The sequence below is a fragment of the Actinia tenebrosa genome, unplaced genomic scaffold (assembly GCF_029948245.1).
Source record: "Actinia tenebrosa isolate PJP-AT-01 unplaced genomic scaffold, QUT_ActTen_1.0 PGA_scaffold17__23_contigs__length_9995812, whole genome shotgun sequence".
Classification (NCBI taxonomy): Eukaryota; Metazoa; Cnidaria; class Anthozoa; order Actiniaria; family Actiniidae; genus Actinia; species Actinia tenebrosa.
Window position 1 is genome coordinate 3,611,225 of NW_028292577.1, and position 24,593 is coordinate 3,635,817.

A 24,593-nucleotide genomic window follows, 5' to 3' on the forward strand; every position below is an offset into this window, starting at 1 on the left:
GTCTCAGCTTCTATGTTCTATGTTTCTGAACCCGACAACGATTCTTCAATTGAGTGTATAGTCGTATCCAGAGCCTCCTCATAACAAAAATCGTATGCTCTTGGAAACGCCTGAAATTCTATCGAATTTCATTGACTGTTGCAATTAACATAGCAACGAACTATGATTGTTCAATAGGATAAACAAACATATGGATCTTGAATCAAATTCGAACATATTTATTTTTGCAAATAGAAGACGTAAACCAGCGATTAGAAAGGATGCGCTCTGACGTCCTGGTCGCAAGATTCTGGCTTCCGATCAGTATAGTTTGCCAGAGCCTACGATATGGCTTATGGGTTGGGTATACACGACTTTCAAAAATGGCCGCCAAACTCGGTTGGGACTAGGGACAATTGAATGGAAGCGAGGTAAGTAAGTCATTCATTTCACCAATTCGAGTTCTTTAAAGCGTCTATTGAAATAAGGGTGAATGACTTTGACAGAAAATATCGTACTGAGTAGACTTTGTTTACTAATGAGGCCTTACTTACCTCGCTTCCATTCAATTGTCCCTAGTCCCAACCGAGTTTGGCGGCCATTTTTGAAAGTCGTGTATGGGAAGCGAGAATGTTATTGAGTTTAAAAACGGTCAAGGTACTGGGGCCAGTTTTGAATTCAAAACTTATAACCAATTGTAAATTTTCCAAACTAAAAAAGGCGTATAGTTCTGATTCTTTTCATTTAAACGTATTCGAATTTGCTTTTTCAAATGATGGAATGACCAAATTTTCTTTGCTAATTAGTTTGAAATTCAAAACTCGCCCTAGTATCTTGCTCTGGTTTTTGAAATGGCCAATAGTGTGGAGGCATTTTACCGGTTCTCCGGTTTTCCTCCCTCCCAAAGAGCGGGCCTCGAATTTGTTTTTCGAAATAGATAGATGAAAATTACTCTGTGTAATTCTAGTAACCCTATCAAATGATGCAGTTTTTTTACAGGCAGCCCAGTAAACGCCTTTAGGGCGACTTTTTCTGTGAGATATAAAGCCGTGTCCTGACTTTCATCGTGATATAGGAATCATTCTGATGTTACGATGTTGTGAGGCGTTTGATCCAGTTCTGTAAAACCTCTTGACTGATCAAAGTATTAGTATTTTTATGCAAGTAAATATAATAAATCTGGCGCCCTCAAAAAGCCAAAAACAGAATTCCAATTAACTTTGCGTTTTTGAGAGTAGAAACCTATTTAAAAAAATAATTTCCCAGTCTGACTCGTGCAATATCAAGGAGAAGTTCGCATTTCTCCATGTTGGCCAGATGATGACTCAGCTCAGTTGTTGTTTTAACCATTTGACTGTACTGTATTTGGATGAGTGAAAACACGCTAAAAATGGAGTTGGTCACGCTGTTTCGTATCGCAGCGTCACGATTGTCTCGCTTTTAACACAAGATTTATTCTAAAACAAAAACAAAAAATCATAACTATTTTTAAATCGCATACATACCCCCTTTTTTCGCTCAAAATGTAATAACGACACTGAAGTAAATTTATGTCACACAATTTTAAAATTAAGATTGGTCGTGAATACTTATTTAAGCAAAAATTCAGCATCTCTTCAGGACAACTTATTACACTTTTGAAGCCAAAATGTAATTTAAAAAAGATATTTTTAATGAGATACACAAATTTTCATATCCACTATAGAGAGAGCACAACCGGCTGATTATTCTTAGAAAGATTCAGGTACAATCTTACAAATTTGATTTGAATTTTTTTTTTTTTTTTTCTTCTTTTCCTTAAAAGATTGCTTTCGTCATCAGTGTTATTTTTAACTTTGATTATCTCGCTTAGGTGCTTGGTGAGCCCCATTTTCTCTCTCTCTCGGATTCCAGAGGCCCATTGAGTATTTGAAAGGACTAACAGAGTTTAAAGGGAATAAAAACACTTTGCAATTAAAGGGCCACCGTCCTTAAAAGAATCCATTATTGGGGCCAAAAACAAATGTTGAGGAAAATCACTAGTGACAGTAGCTATTGTTTTCACGAGCTTTTGTCTGAGCAGAGAAAATCGTAAATTACGCAGCCAAGGACACAATTACATCTTGCTGCGTGCAAGAACGGAACGCTACCAGCTGATCTGGAAAAAAAGTAAACCAATCAGAATTGAGAAAATTTGCAAAACTGCATTGTAAACTTTTCCACAACAAAATTTAAAGATTTCATAATCAATCTATAAATAGAGTTACTCATGCTGTTTGAAATATGATGAACGGAGGCCAAACCAAGACTACTGAGATAATAATGGATAATAATGCTAGGTGAGCGTGCGAAGTGAAAACACAGCAATAGAATGGATTGAATCCATGCAGTGTCGTCAGTACAGCAGCCTTGATATGTTTCTATTTTACAGGCTTATATTTAAACAGTTATACCAAAATAGAAAAAAGTTACAGCAGGAAGGAAGAAATAACTCCAATAAATTATTTGATTTTGGAAAACAACGTTTGTTTAGCTTTCAGAAAAAATGCATACTTTTATTCAAAATATTGTAAAATCTGTGAAGAGTTGAGGTAGCGCAAATAGGGTCAATAGGGGACTAAATCCCTTGAGGAAATTTAGAAAAGACTCTGTCAGCAGGGTAGTGACACGTGGTCTGAAATGGGCGACAAAACATTACGCCCAAGTGGATTTGGTTAATTAATACTGCATGATGCAATTAATAAGTGACATACTATTTAGGCCTTATTTATTTTCCTTAATGAATTGGTAAAACATATTAATACTTTCGTTAATGAGTAGAATAATATTCGAAATTAAATCTGATGTTCCATAAACATGTCCGATCTCCTTTCTTCCATATTCCTAATAACGTTTCTGATTTCTGCTTCTTGCGAGACACAAGAAATCATTTATTTGGCTTCCAACACTTCGATTCTCAGAGATGTCAAACACGGTCTTCATTTCGCTAACTTTGTAAAACACCGGTTCAAGTATTTGAAAGTCACACCCTTCATGTCTTCACTGATACCAAACCAGAAAAAGTGTCAGCTTTTTTGTGTTCAAAACTTGCAGTGTTTGTCGCTTAACGTCGCTGTTTTCCCCGACTCTGATGACAAGTTTAAATGTGAGCTTCTTGCCACGGACATTTTCAATTCTTCTTCAAGCATCACCAACGACGTGAATTACAACCATTACAGCTTTGAGGTTAGATATTTTCACTTTGCTTGACCTTGATGACACATTTGAGATCTTTGATATTTACTAGGCATACACACACACGCAGATTAACATCTTCTTACTTGAGAAGCTGGCTCGCCATGTTTTTTTTAGTCGGCATTCACCGTCTCAGAGTTCGTTTGTCTAGATTTTACTAAACTCGCCTTGGTATAGAATGGACTTTCTAAACATTCATACCGAAATAGGAAAAAGTTACAGCAGGAAGAAGGAATTAACTCAAATAATTCATTTGATTTTCGAAAACAACGTTTGTTTAGCTTTCAGAGAAAATGCATATTCATTCAAAATATTGTAAAATCTGTGAAAAGTTGAGGTAGTGCGTATAGGGTCAATAGGGGAGTAAATCCCTCGAGGAAATTTAGAGAAGACTCTGTCAGCAGGGTAGTGACACGTGGTCTGAAATGGGAGGCAAAACATTACGCCCAAGTGGATTTGGTCCATTAATACTGCATGATGCAATTAATAAGTCACATGCTATTTAGGCCTTATTTATTTTCCTTAAAGTGCTACTACGATGAAAGTCGCTCAAACTTGGATTCAGCTGAAACTTCCTAAGAATACTCTTTAAAGGTCCAATAATCACTGTATGAAGTGTTTTCTTGATATTCAGTACGAAAGTATGATATTTTTACGATTATTTTTTGGAGTCTGTGACGTCATACACTCAACATCGAACATCTCTCCATACATTTCTTTGTAGTTTATGATCGAAATATCAGTAGTAAAGGCAGAAAGAAATACCCAAACACCCCAAAATATAAATTATAGTCACAAGTAATGTGAAATAAGCACATTAGCCACCCTTTGGGCTTCATAGGAATAAAATAAATTAAGGATTTATATACAAAGAAATATATGTAGCAATGTTTGATGTTGAGTGTATGACGTCACAGACTCCAAAAAATAATCGTAAAAATATCATAGTTTCGTCCTGAATATCGAGAAAACACTTCATACAGTGATTATTGGACCTTTAAAGAGTATTCTTAGAAAGTTTCAGCTGAATCCAAGTTTGAGGGATTTTCGTCGTAGTAGCACTTTAATGAATTGGTAAAACATATTAATACTTTCGTTAATGAGTAGAATAACATTCGAAATCAAATCTGATGTTCCATAGACATGATTGGCCCATTTTCGTTTGCAATTTTGAAGTGCCAATTCAATTAAGAGAACGCTATTGAAATCGGCAGTGCAGTAATATCTGCTATTGTTTGAGTTTACTGAGGTAATTTGAAATAAATTATCATGTGCAAGTATTCTAAAAGCCGATTCTTACCCGAAGGAGCCCGGGCATCGGATGAGTACTCTTCGATCAACCTTCGTACGGTTGATAATTACTGAAGGGGTGTCCCCCTAAAACCAATGTTGGCCGTACTGTGCTGGTCCTAGCCTGCGTCACATCCGGAATTTTCTTCGTAAATACGAAGAAAATTCCGGATGTGACGCAGGCTATGCTGGTCCCCTTTCAGCATAAATGACTAGGCCCTACATTTTTGCCTAAAATTTTACCTATAAATTTGTTTCTCCCTCCTTGACAGCCACCTTGACAACCGAACTCACAGAGAATTTAGCATAGAAATATCGAGATTTTCTATGATTCGAGCTCGAGTTCGAATTTGAGACCGAGTTCAATAATGTAATAATAATAATAATAAAAATAAAAATAATAATGATAATAATAATAATAATAATAATAATAATAATAATGATAATAATAATAATAATAATAATTTTAGATTCATATGGTAATTAGATACAACCACTAGTGCTGTATCAGAACAGTATACATGAACTAGTGGTTGTATCTAAATGGCATTTTCAGTGGAACTTTTGTATTACGTGATATTTATGTGACCTGATTTCTGAAATTAGACTTGCCCGAATCCTCATTAATTATTCACGAATTTTACAACATTATTTAGTTATCGGATATTAGTATATACCAACGCGTGTACATACATGGCGTGTTCTCGTTGGCTCGCTATATCTCGAAATATTTAAAGTGCCCCTACTGCCTGAGATCAATACTTTTAGTATTGATTCTACATAAAGTGAATAGTTGAATGGTGAAATATTTCTGTGACGTCAACTGGATATTCCTTACCTTCACAGACTAAATGTCACGACCAGCCTTGTGCAAACAATGGTATGTGTGTTCCCAACTACAAGACCAACACATACTCGTGTCAGTGCCAGTGTCCACATTACGGCTACAACTGTGAAAAAGGCGAGTAAATAACATTATTGTGCCTATCTGGTAATCACAAAGGTAATCCTGTAACATTGGAGGTCATTTTCAGCAATATTTTTTTTGTAAATACGAGCGTGACATGCAAAGGATTTACTCGGTGACATCAAAGAAAACCCAAATTCTTTGTAGAATTCTGCTTTGTCACGCTTATCAGTAAAGTGACGTCTACTACTGGGTAGGAAAACATTTAAAGCTAACAAAAATACAGTACATTGTCGTCCATCATTTTTTCATATTTCTTTTCCAAATTTCAACATGTAAAAGCCCCTCCACTTGTGCAGAGGACGGTTTATGAGATGCGCGAACGCTGTCAATAGCCAAGTATGCGTGTTCAGATTCGATAACATTTTTGGGCAACATCTTACGCGCGCGCGCTATGTAAAACACATACAGAAACTTTGAAATTAGTATAGTAATCATACGGTTTCTTGTTCATTTTGATATAATTCGCACTCGTGTGTTTTAAAGAGCTAAAATTGCACTCGACTTACGGTCTAATAATATACATATCTTCATTCACGTGTCTTCATGACTTCAGCCATGGTGCATGTGGCGGCCTGCGTCAAACAGTCAAAACATTCAAAAGTGACGAAAACCTATCCATGTTCAGCGAGCCGTAATTTTTCAAAGCTTCTCATTCATTTTAATAAATAACTTATTAACCTCGTTTGCTCGGCCCGTACCGTAAGTTATGGATCCTCGTTTTTCCATTTTTTTATGACCCGCGCGCTACGCGCTTGGGCCATAAGGCAGTGGAAAAAACTCGGTCCATAACTTACGGTACGGACCTAATACGGTTAATAAGAGCTATTTATGGAGAGAAATATTGTAAAGTCCGTGCAAAATATGATAGTGCAACCCCCTACCCCCACCCCCCCAGATTTTGTGTGAAGTACATGCTTTAAATTTAGAAAACTAGCTAATCTGTTTCCTACTTTCATAATCTATTATTATATTAATTAGTTTCAGCCCAGACTTGGAGCTCGTGGTCTAACTGCAGTATTTACTATAGGTGTCCTGATTATGCGAGAAAACGTGTAAAGACGTACGCCCTTCCCGAGCCTCCCTTTGCTAAAGTTTGTCCTGATAATGTTGTTCTTGACAGCGAGATTCAAAACTGTACAACCGTCACGCCTACTGGTAAGAAGAAATGAATGAATGGATTTTTGGGCAGCATGGGTGGCGCTTCGCGGCTAACGCGTCGTCTTTCACTGCTGTGAGTCCAACGGGTCGGGTCGCTGCGATCGCCACATGTGAATTGAGTTTGTTTGATGTGTTGTTCTCTCCTATGCTACGAGGGTTTTCTCCGGGTTCTCTGGTTTCCTCCCTCCTTGAAAATCAACATGTGAGTTGAGTGTTGTGTGCATAGAACATTGAAGGTATTGGTAGTGCATGTAAGCGAAAAGTGTCCCCATTAGTACGAAAACGCTAGAACGACTAGACACTTTTTTTTTTTTTTTTTTTTTTTTTTTTTTTTTCGGGCAAGGAAGGAAAAATCCTCACCGCCTTTTCGCAAATTGTTAGAATTAGTGCTGGATAGGTTTATTAACTGCATTGAATGCCCAATGGATTAAACTGTGATTGGTCCGTGAGTGCGTGAGTTGGTGGGTAAGAGGAATGCAGTCATTCCAGCTCGTACTTATGCTGAGCATGCGTACGGGGTTGCCTGAGATGTCAAACCTTGATTAAGACTACATAATGTGGCAAACCAATTTAAAAATGCGGGGTTTTTTTTTCTGTTTTTCTCTTTACTCCCCTATAAAATGAAAAAGTTACTACCCAAGAGTCTTCGCGGCATTTCCCAAGAGGCCAATGTGAGCATATGATACACAGACCCCGTGTGTAGTCTCATCTATTGCATGTGACAGTTGTCAATGAATGTTAATAAATTACCAAAGTCTCAAGCACTGACTCTAAGTTTTGGCATTTTGTGAAGTCCATTTGTAAGGCATGTTTGAAAGTCCAATTTACTTATTTTGACATACGAAACGCAACACTGTTTCTTCGCCGAAATATTATTCTTTCTATTCCAAGAGAGCACAGTCTCAATTACTTTAGTATTAAGGGTAGAACAGGATGAAAAGTTAAGTAGTCTAGCTAGAAGGGTTATAACGAAAATACTCTTTTCTGTAAAACATTCCCGTGGTTATGCTTTGGCTAACATTGCAAGTTTGTTGAGTTTTAGGCCTGCTCATAATACTGCATGACAACCCAGTGAACCAGGGCCGTAACCAGAACTTTTACAGGGAGGGTGCACATGGAATAAAATCGGACCATTGATCGGTTTTTTTTTACCAACTCAGTGGCGTAACTAGGCAATAATTTGCAGAACCAAAAAAAAAAAAAAAAGGGATGATATCCCATAATTTTTGATACACTTTTATATATGTACAAACACAGGCGGACCAAGCTCTTGTCCTGTGTTGTTGTATTACAACTAGCGGGTCATTTGAACGTTGGTATATGAAATATTATCGGTCTTAATTTGCAACTCGTAAATGTTTGGCATTTCCATGAATAGAATTGCTTACCTTGATAACTTACTGTGTCCTTTGACTTCTGGTCGATTTTGGAGCCATTTGGGAGCGTTTTGACGGAGTTTTCGTATTTTTATGTTCCCCCTACTAAAAAAATCCATTTCTTGCTTGCAAGAATTATCTAAGTTCTTTTCTGTATAATTTATCCTGGTTTCCCAATTACATTTTGTGGCGGTAGATAAGATCACTACGTTGGTCCGCCTAAGTTTTGATTAACACAGATGGTGTATGTTGATTGACCATCAGATACCAATAGAGCATAACCATCTGTATATAAGTAATAAGTGATCTGTCGATTATTTTAGGACTAATGTTATAAAATTAACCAACGTATGGCTTATTGTCTAAATATTACAAAGACTGGAATCTTCATAAGAGGCGAGTTTTGAATACTTTTGTCGTTTAAGGAAGCATAAGATTCGTAAGTCTGGCAAGTTTGAACATATTTCAATGAAAATGATCCGAAATAAAGGCATAAAGTGTAAGAATTTACAAAGAATGTTTGGTTAGTAGGGACATGTGTCCCCATGTAACCATACATTCGTTGTGTAATTTTTTGACACTTTTTACGCCTATAATTTTGATTCTTTTTCAATTGAAACATGTTGAAACTCGCCAGACTTACACTTAATCTTGAGATGCTTTTTTTATAGCAACAATTTGCAAGATTTTATGTAACTTTTTGAACTATATATCTTTACCTCACTCACTTGTAACTATGTTGCATATTATTTTTGTGTGTGAATAAATTCGAACTTTAATTTGAACTTTCAGAATATGTATTTTTTTGGTCTTATCGTTAAACAGTAAAGTCTTGAAGAAGAATATATATACAGCTGCGTTTACACCGGTACCGGAAGCAATTCTACCGGTCAAAAATTTGGCCACGAAACCGGATCAATATGATAATGTAAGTGGTTTTCCAACTGATTATGCGCAAAGCGTACTGTTTACGGCTTGCCGTACGAAAAGTCATCCGGACAAGTCGTTTACACGGTACCGATCTTTTTCTTTATTTTAGTTTTTGTATTTTCGTGCAAGTCAAAAATTCAATGTCAATCTTTTAGGTCCCAAATTTGCACGGCTAGGCATACGAATTTTTGTTCGCGCGGAATGTGCAAAAACGTGCAAATTTTTGACCCGTTAAAAATTCATCCATAGTGTAGATGTTTAATGGGGTTTGGGTAGGAAAGAGGTTTTCATTATTATGAAAAGGTATACATTGTTGATGGTTTTTCATTTCAGGCATCCTCAACTCAGTTTGACGCGATATCAAAATAATAATAATAAATTTCGCATTTGAAATTATTCATCGTAATGAAACATGCGGCGTAGCAGGTCGTCGCTTAGCTCTTCAGGATTGAACGAAACTATATATTATGAAATCCCTTGAGTGGAGCCTTATCCGCCAGATAAATTTGAACGGGGTTGTACAGATGTTAGACTGCTGTTATTTGGCACACAGGCTTTTTTTCAGTCGTCAATTCCCTGTCAAGGTAGAAAACAATTTGAGGAGAAACTCGGCACGGTGAACCCTTTACTACAGTGTAGACTTGGGCTACAGCCGTTACAGCTATTTTTTATCTGACACATATCATATGTGTGTTATATAATATTCTGTCTTTCAAATTCTTTAGACAGGTATAGTAGATTTTCTACCAAACGAACAAAGTCTATACTAGCACTCTTGCTTGGAGATCTCTTCAATCTCTGAGGGTTTTGAGTGCGGTGTGTCTCAAAATATCTCTGTAAGCTTTGATTTTTGTGAATGGTTAAATTTAGATTTTAAGGCAATGATGTTCCAACCGAAGAGACTCCACTGGCTGCTGACTTTCTGTTTTTTCCTTGTTACCACCACAACCACGAAAGGTAATGTAGACTTATCCTGATCAGTAAAACGTTAGCATTAAAGTAATATATCGAAAAAAGATCGAAGACTTATATTTGAAATACATAGTTCACCATATCAAACAATGTGTTAAGAAATAGTCAACACTTTTGAAGAGCCACGCCCACAACTTTTGAGAGGCCTAAAATGGCCGAAAAATTTGAAATTTGAAATATTACAAATAGATATATTCGCATTATATTTTCATCATGTCCTGGAGTCCTTGCAAATATCATGTTTTTCACAGTTTTACATAAATTAACTTCTAAGAGTTATTGTCATTATTGTTCGTTGCATGTTTATATATTTAGATATACTATTTTACTGATTGTGGAAGAAAATATTCTTTTAATTAATTCTATCAACCTGTATTGCAGTCTATGAATGGTATATTTGCAATATGCAAAATAATTGTAAGCAAAAGTGAAATTTGGTATCATGGGAGTCTAGGTAAAATCTAGGGAATATGAAATTTTTCTGCATCATGAGGCTTATAGAATCTGAAATGAATATGAAATGTGCTGCATTCTGACGCTTATCAAATCTGAAGTGGAATTTGCTACATATTCCTATGGATGCTAAATGTAGTGCTAATATATTATTCGCCTCATATTTTCTCCCTATGGTAAACATGTAGCAAATGTGGTATTCACCATCTTCACAACCCATAGCAAATATAAAGTGAACATCATATTTGCACCGTCGCAAATATGAGCAATATAAGCAAATATACGAGAGTTGGTTAAAAACAACCGAATAGACCTATCCCGAATTCGCTTGACTGACCACGAAACAATGGTTTGAAGTCGAGACTGAACTTGATTCTTTTACTCATCAAGCTCAACCTCGACTTGAAACCATTGTTTCGTGCCCAGTCAAGCGAATTCAGGATAGGTCTATTGTTAAAGAAATGTAAAGCGGGAGCTCCGCTATCAAATCTAAATTTCCAATTTTTTTTCCACAGCCTAGTATATTAAACTTCATATATATTAACACATGCATTGGTTGCACATACATTATTCTAATCATTTGTACTTCCTTTTTTTAACCGCTAACAAAATCAAGCTTGACTGCGAATAGGCCCTTTGCAGCTAGTGGTCACGTGCTTGGATACCGCTTAGCAACACAAAACTGGAGAGCAAGCCTTCCAGTAAACAAAAGTTGTAATAGGTCAAGCACGCGTGGTTTTATACGATAGTTTCATCGTTCAAAACGCTTAATCCTTTTGCCCTATCTACAAACACAGTAAGATAATCTTAAATTCTCTCCTTTGGACTCGATTTTTGGTTCGAAGTAACGATATTCTTCGCGTTATCGCGAAAAAATTGTCACCGCCGGCCCGCTCGACGGCTGAAAAACATGGCGACTTCGCAAGGTATGTACTTCAAAACTCTCCTTTTTTTTGGTTTCTTTTCAATTATTGGACTTCTAAAATCTCTAAAATAACAGTTTAGATTGTGAATGGTGATCGATTGTAATTGGACGGCATTTTAATGGACGATTTGTTTATTTTTTGTGAGAGTGATTCCACGTCTAAAGTCAAGACTAACCCATGTTTACATATATTCGCTGTAGATGTTAGAACTCCCCACGAGCCATCACATACCAAGAAAAATTCTTCGTACCATTGTTGTGTTCCCTTGTGTAACGGAGATTCTCGATATCATCCTGATTTAAAGTTTCACCGCTTACCAGGCCGTGCAAGGGATGAGCAATTGAAAAAGGAATGGCTGGTGAAGATACGAAGAGATGTGGGCCCACACTTCAAGGTATATAGGAATCTAACAATATCAATGCACAATACGAATTGCCTGTGGATCTTTAAAAAACTGTAATGAAGATAAAAATAGTTGAATACAGTTACATTGTTATTAAAAGGACATTTGATTTATAATAGGTTAACAAAAGTACCAGAGTGTGCTCAAAACACTTCACTGAGGAAGATTACAATCCTCCCACTGATTCTGGACGTCAGTTGCTAAAAAGAGAAGCTGTACCATCAATCTTTGACTGGTCAACCAAATCCAAAGCAAGAAGAAAGATAATTCGACAAGTAGATAGGTAATGAATATCACATATTTCTACTTCAATACATTTCATTTAGACTTGACTGATGGAATTGTACTTGATGTTTATTTTGGTTTAAACCAAAATAATTTTATAATTTTAATAATTTAGTCTTTTATAATTTTTTATTTAGTGTGAACTGAGTGTGAACTGAGTGTCATCATAATTTCAAAACCTTTTTACAGAGACACTCAGACAGATGAAAGTGATGACAATGAAGATAATAGTCCCAGCACTTCTACAACCTTCAGCATGGATGACCTACAAGCACAAGTCCAGTCACTCAGAGCACAGTTCCAAGATGCACAAAAGCAACTTGAACAAAGTAGAAATGAAACTGCAGCTGCCCTCACTGAAATAAAAAGGGTTAAAGTTGAAGCTGCAAAAGAAATTGAGGACATTAAGAGGCAAGCTGCAGAACAATTAGCACTTAATAAATTTGGGCTTGAGAGATTTGGCACAGACAATGAGATCATAAGATTTTATACAGGTTTCCCATCCTATTTACATATTCAGTTCTTTTTTAAGTTTTTGCAGCCATGTGCTGCACAAATGACATATTGTTATGCCTCTGGAGAAAGAGAAAGTAGACCAGACTCAAGAAATATGCTTCTTGTGGATGAATTGTTTATGTTTTGTGTACGCCTCAAACTAGGTCTATTCGGACAGGATTTAGCTCATAGGTTCCGAATACATAAATCGTCAGTTTGCAGGAAATTGATCACATGGACTAATTTTTTGTATTTTCTTCTTGGTAGTCAAGTGATCTGGCCTTCAAGGCAAGATGTTGATAGGTTTATGCCAGAAGGTTTTAAAAAGCTTTATGCAAGCACACGTGTCATTTTAGATTGTACAGAGATTTTTGTTCAAACACCTACCTCCCTACTACTTCAGTCGCAGCTTTATTCTAGTTATAAGAGTAATACTACACTCAAGGGTTTGATAGGCATTACCCCTAATGGAGCTATTAGCTTCGTTTCTAGCCTTTACACAGGGGGGATTAGTGATAAGGAAATCACAAGGTGCAGCGGCATTCTAGATTTGTTAGAACCTGGTGATTCAGTCATGGCAGACAAAGGGTTTGACATTGAAGATTTACTTAGGGAGAAGCGGGTAGAGTTAAATATTCCTCCGTTTCTTGAAAGTCAGGAACAATTCTAGGCCGCAGATGTTCAAAAAACAAAGACACTAGCAAGTCTTAGAATTCATGTCGAGAGGGCAATAAGAAGAGTCAAAGAGTACCACTTTTTTGATTCAGATGTGCCATTGTCCACTTTAGGTTCAGTCAATCAGTTATATACTGTAGCCTGCCTCCTTACAAATTTTCAAGGCCCACTTATTTTATCCAATGGTAATAATGAGGCATAGTGTCTGTAAGAAGTTGGTGAATGTATGATTAATGTGGCTTACATAACCCATTAGATAATCTTTAATGCAGGTTGGATTATCATGTGTCTTGGATTGCTTTTTGTAACTATTTCAATTTGTTTGTAAATGAAAACTCAAAAAAAAAAACTAATGAACAAACACAAAATCTAAATAGCACAAATAAATATAATACTAATATGATATAAATATAATAAAAAATAAATTAAGATTATGAATTGATTTGTCATTAATAAAAATAATATAATATTTGTTATCATAAGAAATCTGGCCATGGTTTGAGAACAACAACAAAAATCTTAGTGTATTAATGTAAATAGTAATTGAAGAAAAAACTATCAACTTTGTCCTTTGCTTGCTGGAAAAACACTGAATCAAAATTAATTCTAGAGCAAACAAACAAATTTTCGTCAATGTAACTGAAAAAATCACACCATTCTAATCCTGTGAGTCCAAGCTGGCACTGGATCTGGTAATAATAAATGTCTGTTGTTTTCAGTTTGTACTGGTTAGTGTTCTGGTCCTTGGTGAGATACCTCACATTGTCAAATGATGTTTCCCCCTCTTTAACGACCTTTATTTCTAACAAGCCAAAGGGATTCTGACCATTATTTACGGCATCAAGGTCATAAACTTTCCTGTCTGGGCTACAACCTAGCCATGGGCACTTTGGGTGGACAATCAGCCCAGATGGGAAGAGGTTTACTCTTCCACCCTTTGCATTGCTAGCATAGACCATGGCAGCATGTGGTTCAAGTTCAATGCCTCTTCTCATTGCTGCAGTTTGTACAAATCTGGTGGGGTTTAGCTGATTGACAAGGGTGTCAAAATGTGACACCCGGCGAGCGACAATGCCAAATTTGCTTGCTGTTACCCTTTTTTTTCTGAGCAGGTGCCATACATCACTCTGACTTTGAGTGACTGTTTGCTGCTGCACTCTCAGTGATGACTCTGTTGTCACAGACAATGTTCCAAATATAGATTGTTGACGACTGTCAAGACAGATTGACACATTGTTATTAAATCTGTCCTCTGCACTTGAGAGGGGAAGCTCTGGGAAAGAAGTGCAAGTAAAATCATTTATGATGTAGTCAGTTGACATCTTTTGTTGATATGACAGGACACAGCCTTTTGGGACATTTCCAAACTTGCTCTGTACAAATGGGATATTGCCAAGTTGATCTTGATTGGGCAGAATGGTTGTAAAGAGAGGATAAGGTGGTTGGAAGCCATTAAAGTGCTCTTTTGTGAGGGTAGGATACTGGGTAGATGGGGAATACAAATTACTCTTGATATATCTACTGTACGAAGCGCCAAGTTGGGGTTTTTTCACTAGCACGTCTTGTATTTCTTTTTGTGCGATTTTGGATCCTCTAGGTATGCTCCAACGCTGCTTCATGCTGGTACATGTTAGCTCATCAGGCAATGTCCGATGTCCCAGTTGCTTAAGAAGGGCTAAATAGTAAAGAAGCCTGATCACATGATGGCAGTATCCACCTGCCCCGGCTACACATGAGCACAGCCCAGACAGCAATGTCAAATTGTTGTTCTGGACTGACACCTCTAAAATGTGCGGTGGTTCAGACTTCCTCATTGAGCGGTAACACTTGCATTTAACTCTCACGCACTGGTCGGTATATATCACTAAAAAATTGGAAAAATTAGTGTGAATTGTCTGCCATTCATATCATAATGAAATAGAAAAAACATTTTGGCTATCAAGTACCTTTAACGTCATGTAAATAGCCTGGTTCCGCCATAAATTTGTACGCTTTCGAAGTGCTTGTGCAGCCAGACTTCTCTATAGCGTAGCTCCCTACATCATCGAAGGTGAGGGAAGGAAAGATAGAGATGTCTTGAGTTTCTACTTCATCTAAAACAAAAATAAATATAAAAATATCAGTACGAAGAATTTTTCTTGGTATGTGATGGCTCGTCGGGAGTTCTAACATCTACAGCGAATATATGTAAACATGGGTTAGTCTTGACTTTAGACGTGGAATCACTCTCACAAAAAATAAACAAATCGTCCATTAAAATGCCGTCCAATTACAATCGATCACCATTCACAATCTAAACTGTTATTTTAGAGATTTTAGAAGTCCAATAATTGAAAAGAAACCAAAAAAAAGGAGAGTTTTGAAGTACATACCTTGCGAAGTCGCCATGTTTTTCAGCCGTCGAGCGGGCCGGCGGTGACAATTTTTTCGCGATAACGCGAAGAATATCGTTACTTCGAACCAAAAATCGAGTCCAAAGGAGAGAATTTAAGATTATCTTACTGTGTTTGTAGATAGGGCAAAAGGATTAAGCGTTTTGAACGATGAAACTATCGTATAAAACCACGCGTGCTTGACCTATTACAACTTTTGTTTACTGGAAGGCTTGCTCTCCAGTTTTGTGTTGCTAAGCGGTATCCAAGCACGTGACCACTAGCTGCAAAGGGCCTATTCCCGTAGCTTGTTTTTCGAATTTTGTCGGCTGAAGTTGCACATTTATACACAGTAAAGTCAGATTTTCAATCAGTACAAAACCCAACAAAAACACGATTTCTGACTCGACAAATGTTAGCAAAAAAGTGTTCCTCAACTATCAAATTAAAACTGTTATGACCTATTTGTCGGCAAAGTAAAATTCGAAGAGTTTCTAGCCATCATCTCATTATAGATTCAGTAACCTTAAGATCTTTACTAACTCGGCACTTGGGCTACCTGTGTTTGACATCACATTCTTCCCCTATTTCAGCAGACGGCTGCCCTAGTCCCTGTAAATGCTACTACTTCATGGGCTCGCATTATGTTACTGACTGCTCAAAAAAGGGATTGAAGGTGGTACCTAAATTTGAGAATACAACAGAAGTACTGTGAGTTTTATTCATTGAATACTTTTTATATAATAGACTTTCACGAGCGCGCGCTATGATTGGCTGAAAAGCTATGTTTCTCAGAGTATTAGATCATAGATATGATGTCAAAACACCATACTTAAAATGATCATGTCTGAAACCTTCGACAATACTTTCAGTACTGACTTTATATGTAAATAAGTAAATAGTTGAATGGTTAAGGGTAGACTGGGTTACTTGGTTGGGAAGGTTTACTAATATCTAAGTCTATAAGAATCTAAAGGAGAAGTGGATATAAGTTGCAAAAAAGGCAAAACGTTTATGCCATACTAATCAGTCCTCGAATAAATCAATCTGGAAGTCCAATTCCAATTCTGGTCCTGATTTTGGCATACGTAATTAGGCTGTCGCTGTTGCACAATCGCACGGGAGGTTTATAACTCACTTTGAAATTGAAATGCTTCATTTAAAACGTAAATACACGGCTAACATTTGATGAAGACCTCTTTTCGTAGCGAAACAAAGACTGACTCAATACCAGCTAAAGTCTCTATAATAACAATTCTTTTACCTCTGACCTTGATAAACCTGAAGCGTTTGATAAGTTCTTCTTTTCGACCTTCAACATAGACGACGATGATTTACCAACTACATCGACAATAGCTAACCAAGATTCTCTGTTAGACAAGATCATACTTTCAGAGCATGAAGTGCTAAAAGCTTTACAACATAGACGACGATGATGATTTACCAACTACATCGACAATAGCTAACCAAGATTCTCTGTTAGACAAGATCATACCTTCAGAGCATGAAGTGCTAAAAGCTTTACAGCGCATTGACCATCACAAAGCTCCTGGGCCGGATAAAATACCATCATTCATATTAAAAGAGTATGCTGAAGAGTTGAAGTATGCACTCTGCAAACTTTTCAACTTATCTCTTACTCTTGGACTATAGTTCTCAAAGAATGAAAAGTAAGGCACTTTGTTCCTTTCTTCAAGAAGGGCATTAAAGAGGATACCTAACTATCGTCCAATTTCATTATTGTGAGTGGTTTCTAAAGTTCTTGAACGTTGTGTGCTTAATCATGTTAAAGCTCATCTTGACTGATGACTCATTTAATGACTGTCGACATGGTTTTTTAGGCGGTCGTTCTACAGTACGTGACTCAACTACTTTCTTTTTATCATGATGTGGGCGAGACCTTGGACAAAGGAATGCAGACTGATATTACATACCTCGATTTAGCAAAAGCATTTGATAGTATTTCTCATAAAAGACTGATCTTCAAGTTATCTCATTATGGTATCTCCAATTCTGTTCTAAGTTGGTTTGTTAGCTATCTGAAAGATCGTAGCCAGTGTTGCATAGTACATGGTCCCGGGGGGGGAGGGGGGGGTACTATCACCCCAACTTGGGTAGGGGTGTGCCGCCAGAACCTCAAAACCCTGACCCTATCCCAGACCTAAAATTTTTATTTTACATACCCTACCCCAGACTAAAACTAAGAATTGTACACCCTATCCCAGACTAAAAGACGGAAAAGACGGTTATGCAATAGATTGCAATCAATATATTGCCTCAGGGCAGTATATTGGGACCAATACTCTTCCTTCTGTATGTAAATGATCTGCCCTACAAAGTCGACAACACAATGACTCTCTTTGCTGATGACTCAAAGTGTTCAAAAGCCATTACCAGCACAGAGGATTGTACATCTCTTTACGATCTAGACAATCTGCTCTCTTGGAGCCACGACTGGAATCTTCGCTTTAATCCTTCAAAATGTGAAGTGCTGACAGTAACTCGCAAAAAGAACCCTGTTGAATTTATCTATAGATTAGGCTCTGATAATTTAGCTAAGGTATCATCTCAACTAGACTTAGGTGTTACGGTTACTACTGACTTAAAATGGGATACACATATCAACAATACAATCGCAAAATGTTATCGTATGTTTGGACTTTTACGTCTCCTCAGCAGCCGTTCTTAGCGTCGGTCCGGCAAACGCTTCCCTCCTCACTAACTACATTCCATTCCCATTGTTCTGTAGTCGAAAAATCTTTTAACCAATAGAAATAGAGCTATTGTTCTGCAGCATGACTAATCACAATGTACGTTATATAAATAAAGTTTTTATTCTGCTCATTAAAGGGGTTTCCCGCGAAAATATTATACATGAAAATATACTGGTATATATATGGAAACTCCCCAAAAAATAGTAAATATTAATAAATGGGAAAGAATTTATATTTTTGGGAATTCGTCCGTTGATATTGAAGGTTTGCTCAAATCAATCGAAATAGACATATCAACATATTTCAACGCTTCGAGTTTATTTATTTGTAGTAAAATTTGTTACAAGCGATTACTAAAGCTTCAAAAGCTTCAAAATGAGTTAAAAAGCGTCAAGCAAACCTTGATAGAGGCATTCCCAAGAACACGAACTAAGAGACTGCGATCCGATCGTGAAGATCAGTGTAAGATCGATGCCTGAAGTTCCAACGAGTCAAAAGTCCCACCATCACCTATCGTGAAATCGCTTCGCCTTAGTGGATGTTGTAGTACTACCACTTATACTTCTTTAGCTATATATGTTCTTTGGTGGATCATCTAGCACCAATTTCAAGAACATTGAGAGTAGATGTTTTAAGTAGCCAGGAAGCTACATTTGTTCCTCCTTCAGTGTTATTGAACTTAACATCGACTTCCCATCCGTCTTCCCAGACCTGATGATGGTTCAAAAGTTAATTCAATGTCATCTGTTAAAATATCTGACTATGATTCGAAAACTGTAAGTAAGACTCTTCGCGTTGATAAGTATTTTTAAAAGCGTTAAATTATGTTTGTTGCTAACTATTTGCACTATGCTTCGTCGAACGATGGTATTTTGTTTACTAATAAACTCACGCGAAATTTTAGCCAATCAGGATCCAGCTCCCAGATCATAGTAGGTTAACTGTGATTAGCCAGAGAATGGGAATTGAATGTAGTGCTCGATTGAGCAGGCGTTAGTGGGGAGGGAAGCGTTTACCGGACCGACACTAATAACGGCTGCTGAGGAGACTAAGTCCAAGCAGTTTTGCTTCTAATACTAGAAGATCATTATAACATGTAAGATCTTATTTAGATTATTGAAGTGAATTGTGGGCCCCTCAGTCAATTGGAAATATTTCTAAAGCAGAGTCCATACATAGAAGGGCAACAATATATGTATTAAATTTGAAATATGAGGACCCATAATCCTATAGAGATAGATCACAAAAGTTAACTTTATTACCAATATCTTACCATGAAAGAAATCATTTTCTGTTTCAAATGTCGCTTAGGTCTTGTTAGTATTCCTGTTCATCAATACTTTCCTAGTAAGGCTCGCACTAAACTTTTCCAATAATCTAGCTACTTTCACCGATTACCTAAGCTTTGGAACAACTTGTCTGCTTCTTTACGTAACTGTAACTCACTTAAGAAGAGTTTTAAATTACACATTACTAACCACTACTTTAGAGTCTTGCTAATTTTTATGATGTAAATCGATTTAACACCTGGAAATCTATATGCATTAAATGCTGCTCTTCTCGTAACCTATTAACTTCTAATGCTTTCTGTTACTGATTGGTTTAATATTATTAATATTTTATTTTATTATTATTTAGATCACCTTATTGTCTGCAGATATAAATTTCTTATATTTTACATTATTATTATATATTATATTCCACATTGTACTTTTTATCATTTAATATTTTAAATTTATTAATTTATAGAAAACACTTTGTTTGGAGCCCAGTTCTATTGTGTTTTCCTCCCCCAAATATTTTTTTAAAGTCTACTTTGTAATAGTTATTTTGGGGTGAAAGTTTATTAAATCAAATTAACCAATCCATACAAATATTTCTCATTTTTCTTTTACATAAATTGGGCTGCCTGTGTTTGTATTAGCCAGCTGAAATTGTAATAATGTATAATGATAAACTGACATATTTTCTCCATCCTTATTTCAGATTTATGGGGCATAATCAGCTGAAAAAGTTACCAGTTGGAATTTTTGATAATAACAGAAACCTTGTACATTTGTAAGAAAAGTGATCGTGTAATGTTGGTTGGGATTTACCGTAGTTATGTTAAAATTAACTGTCATTGACCAGCTTTCCCCCCTTATATTTAAGAACATTAACTGACAACCAAATAACGTCACTACCTGCTGGAATCTTCGATAACAACAAGAAACTCTTTATCATGTAAGTGTGACAAATATACAGCGCCGGCGCTTTTTTCGGAGAGGAGGGGTAGTTTATGTGAAGAGCCGCTCCAGAGCCGTTAATGAATCACGGCTGTCTTGAGAGCGTTCTTACTCAGCAGGCCTGAAAAGACTAGACTTTTTTCGGCAACCACAGATCAAACCGTCAGTCACGGGAGAGGAAAACAATCCCAAGATCGCAAATAACGATCCTATTTTGCATCCGCACAGAAGGCAGATGCAAAATAGAAAGGGAGATAGCGCCACTGAAAGTCGAAGAAATGCGTCACACACAACCGGCGGATGAAGGACTTTCTACACTCACTCCAACCAAAACAAAATAGGAACCGTTCACGACGAGACCTAATAGTTAACGACGTCGAAATCATAAAGGAAGACAACGCGCCGCGCTTAACAGTGGCCACTCGGTAAAATGGAAGAAACGTATGTATCTAGAGGAAAGGGAACGACATGAGAGAGACCTATGTAAAACCTTGAAATATATATAATATATAAATTCATGCACTCCCAATAGGCAAAGGGAGCCCTATGGAAATAAAACTGAAAGGTTAAAATACAATCGGGTGGGGGAGATCTTCAATGAATTTTTTTCTTTAAATTCGAGATAATGATAATGTCCCCCATAATGGAAACCATGTAATTAAGAAATAAAATCGAAATACACTAAATCGTTTTCTTCTCACGAGTCTTTGTTTTCGACCTGACTACTCTACCACTTAGGAATTTTGTCATATGTACACAACCCACCACCAGCCACCACAAGGGCTGATTTTGTTCATGAAAAGTTCTTCGATCGACAAAATTTTCATAGCCGACATTTTGACGCTTTGAATTCCTGGTTAATTTTACTTGAAAAACTACAGATAATCCAGTACCGACAATACCAGGTTTAGTGAAATTTAACTTGGTTGTCTATTATTAAAATCCAAATCAGCACTATAAAATAGACTTGAAAACTGGTTTAAAAAAGGTAAGCAAAATATAAGAAAGCTTACTTTTACTTCTTTCATATAAAGTTGTTTAGTTATTTGATATGAAGAGTTTTAAGTTTATATAAACCGTATTTTTACCGCAACGAAAAAAAAGTATGCCTTTGTTTCACTTGAAAGAAAATTAGCTGAGGATTATTAACTTAATAAATTAGTCGAATTTCCGAAGCCCTGAACGACAAAACCAAATTAATGTGTCAGTTAAAAAAAGTATGCAGTCCCGTTGGTATCCTTATACTACAATATGCTAACGAATAATCGTTACTCTGGTTTTTTTTAGAAGTATGGCTGCTAATCAGCTTTCTTATTTACCTCTTGGGATATTTAATAATAACGCAAGACTCATTTCTCTGTAAGTTTTTGCTTAAATGTCATTTAGAATATTATTAAAAATGAGGTGTTACTTTCCAAAAGAAGGCGGAAAATGTTGGTAATCCGCATTTAAACTCAAAAGCGGCGTAAGAGGAGCCACTCCCTGCGTCATCAAACTAGAACAAACTATTGCCTTTATCTTTACCTTTATACTAACATTTAGCTTATTATATTATTATGGCAAGTTTTATTTGTCTGTATATATCATGTTTACATTGACCAGCGGACTAAGTCTAGGCTGGTTAAGTTCATCATTTTTTTCAATCCTTTCTTCAGTTGATGCATATTCATAGAACTTCTTGACTATATTAACGTTCTGGCTTAAAATCCATTTCTGGCATCGTTCTATAAGAAAGTTCACTTCCCTGTCTGTATTTGTAATTGTTCTTAGTTCTTTTCTTAGCTGTTCGTGATGTCCTGCAAGATTAGATTCGGTTGCACAAATTCAGTTCAAATTTGCATAACTTGCAACGTGGCGAATTTCATCAATTTTGGGTGTCAAGGATACGACATTTTAAAAATACAACGAAGTCACTAAGGCAAATGGTGATTCCTCTCTCTTTTCCAACGGTTTTAAGGCGATTCTCACGCAGTTGATCGGGTTGTGGTATCGTTGATGCGCCATACCTGTTTAGGAGCCCGTTCGAAACTGCGTTGCTCAACTCTGCCAATTTTATCATTATAATTATCATTGTCATTGTCATTGTCATTGTCATTGTCATTGTCATTGTCATTGTCATTGTCATTGTCATTGTCATTGTCATTGTCATTGTCATTGTCATTGTCATTTTCATTGTCATTGTCATTGTCATTGTCATTGTCATTGTCATTGTCATTGTCATTGTCATTGTCATTGTCATTGTCATTGTCATTGTCATTGTCATTGTCATTGTCATTGTCATTGTCATTGTCATTGTCATTGTCATTGTCATTGTCATTGTCATTGTCATTGTCATTGTCATTGTCATTGTCATTGTCATTGTCATTGTCATTAATATGATCATTATCATCATCATCATCATCATCATGATTATCATTATCATTATCATTATTTATTTGGCATTGATTTAAATGGTTTTCCGTACATCACGAAACGACTTAAAGATTCATACTTGTCCTGGCCATGGGGTGACTAACTGAGACTTATGATATTTTATTCATATTTCAATTAAAAAGGCTGATTGATCAAGCCTTACTACAATGAATACAAATATATATCCTTCCGAATGACGCACTGCCTTTGACTTAATAAAATGCAGCCATTTTCTCAATTAGAATTTCATTTTATTATGCCAATTATTAGGTTTATTAATTTTGTTTTATCATCTAGAAAGCTTGAATATAACAGAATTTCCTACCTGCACCGTGACATCTTCCGTTACCTGATAAATCTTCAGAATTTGTATGTAATAGCTTAGTTTGATAATTATGAAGCATTCATTTCTGTTCCCATATTAATAAGAATCGGAATGAAAAAGAGCGCATGAATGACTAAAAGAAATTAAAGATGAAGGGTGCTTACCGTTTAGGCGGAAAGCCGGAAAATCCGGAAAATCTGTCTTCCATTTGAGTTAATCCACTTTTCCCGGACAGACTGTTAGACGCGTGTGCTATTTGCCGTAAGTCAAAGTTTGCCGCTAATAGTTAGCAAACTAATAACATACATGAAAAAATTACTCAATTTTGATTGGCTTAGAGCATTGTTCTTTTGTTTGTTTTTTTTTTTTTCTTCTTCTTTTTTTAGAGCAGTGTTGTTAAAACGTAAAACAGTGCAAAAAAAAATTGTAATTCAGTGCAAAAAAAAGTGTAATTCAGTGCAAAAAAGTGTAATATAGTGTAAATTACAAACGGAATTCTCGCTTTTGATTGGATAATAAACAATAGAAAATGATTTTAGCCAATAAGATGACAGATTTTTATGACGAAAAATTTCAGTGAAGCAAATCGAGGGGGGAAATGGCAGCCATTTTATCTTAGGTGAAAGTAAGCAAAGATTTTTACAAAAAGAAAACACAAGTAAAAGTACATCGTTACTGCTGAATGTATGGAAGAAATAATGAGAAGAAAACAAACTATGACATGAATTGAGGGAAATGGGCCAGCCGATCTAAAGAAAATGCTCAAGCGATTCTTTGCCGAAGTAAAACTAAAACTAAAACAGAAACGAAAAAGACTATGAGCAAGACCATTAAACACGATGTGGTAAGTGCTTACACAATATAATATTTTGGTCTACAAGATCCCAAGCTGAGCCGCAAAGATTTCTGAACACTTTCAACGACTGTCAGGAATAATTTTGTTCAATATATGTCTTACAACTCCAGTTGGCTGCAAAGTCAGCCAATCCAAATGTCTTCATTCATAGTGATTCAGATTTACTTAACAGTAAAAAAAAATCTTTTTACAATAAACATATAGCCAATTTTTCGTTTAAAATAGTTAGAAAACTCTTTGAATTACATGTATTTGAAACCACAATCGCTTCGAATATAGTTGGTTGTGAAGGAACGAATTTCATAAAATATTAAGCTTATGCGAATATTTCACAAATTATTTTCGTCTCTTTCTTTTGTAACTTTTTTCATGTATGTTATTATTATGTAATAACACGATTTCTCGTTCAATTTGGGATAATTTGCACTCGTTTGTTTTTCAAAGAAAAACACACTCGTGCAAATTAATCACAAATTGAACTCGAAACCGCGTTATTACATATACCAATATCCAACCGGATGGATTGGTTTCGATAGTAAGCAATCAAAAATCTGGGTTCATGTT

General features: G+C 36.2%; 3 protein-coding genes across 4 annotated transcripts; 2 read left to right on the forward strand and 1 right to left on the reverse strand.

Annotated features, from left to right (window-relative positions):
• The first annotated feature begins 9,791 nt into the window (after positions 1-9,791).
• On the forward strand, positions 9,792-21,111 carry LOC148910245 (uncharacterized). The gene is made up of 4 exons (XM_089032072.1): positions 9,792-9,873; positions 16,091-16,208; positions 20,198-20,269; positions 20,363-21,111. Exons 1-4 carry the CDS (start codon positions 9,798-9,800, stop codon positions 20,436-20,438), a joined length of 342 nt encoding a protein of 113 aa, XP_088888198.1. The 5' UTR covers positions 9,792-9,797; the 3' UTR covers positions 20,439-21,111.
• LOC148910246 (uncharacterized) lies at positions 10,972-13,846 on the forward strand. Of its 2 annotated transcripts, XM_089031942.1 has the most exons (4): positions 10,972-11,267; positions 11,468-11,661; positions 11,790-11,953; positions 12,145-13,846. In XM_089031942.1, exons 1-4 carry the CDS (start codon positions 11,252-11,254, stop codon positions 13,118-13,120), a joined length of 1,350 nt encoding a protein of 449 aa, XP_088888068.1. In that variant the 5' UTR covers positions 10,972-11,251; the 3' UTR covers positions 13,121-13,846. The 2 variants fall into 2 exon arrangements, with proteins under 2 accessions (XP_088888068.1, XP_088888067.1); XM_089031941.1 differs by having other exon boundaries at positions 10,972-11,661.
• LOC148910247 (uncharacterized) lies at positions 13,653-15,781 on the reverse strand. The gene is made up of 3 exons (XM_089031940.1): positions 15,498-15,781; positions 15,072-15,297; positions 13,653-14,989 (listed from the first exon to the last, which is right to left on the reverse strand). Exons 2-3 carry the CDS (start codon positions 15,295-15,297, stop codon positions 13,653-13,655), a joined length of 1,563 nt encoding a protein of 520 aa, XP_088888066.1. The 5' UTR covers positions 15,498-15,781.
• Positions 21,112-24,593: the final 3,482 nt, after the last annotated feature.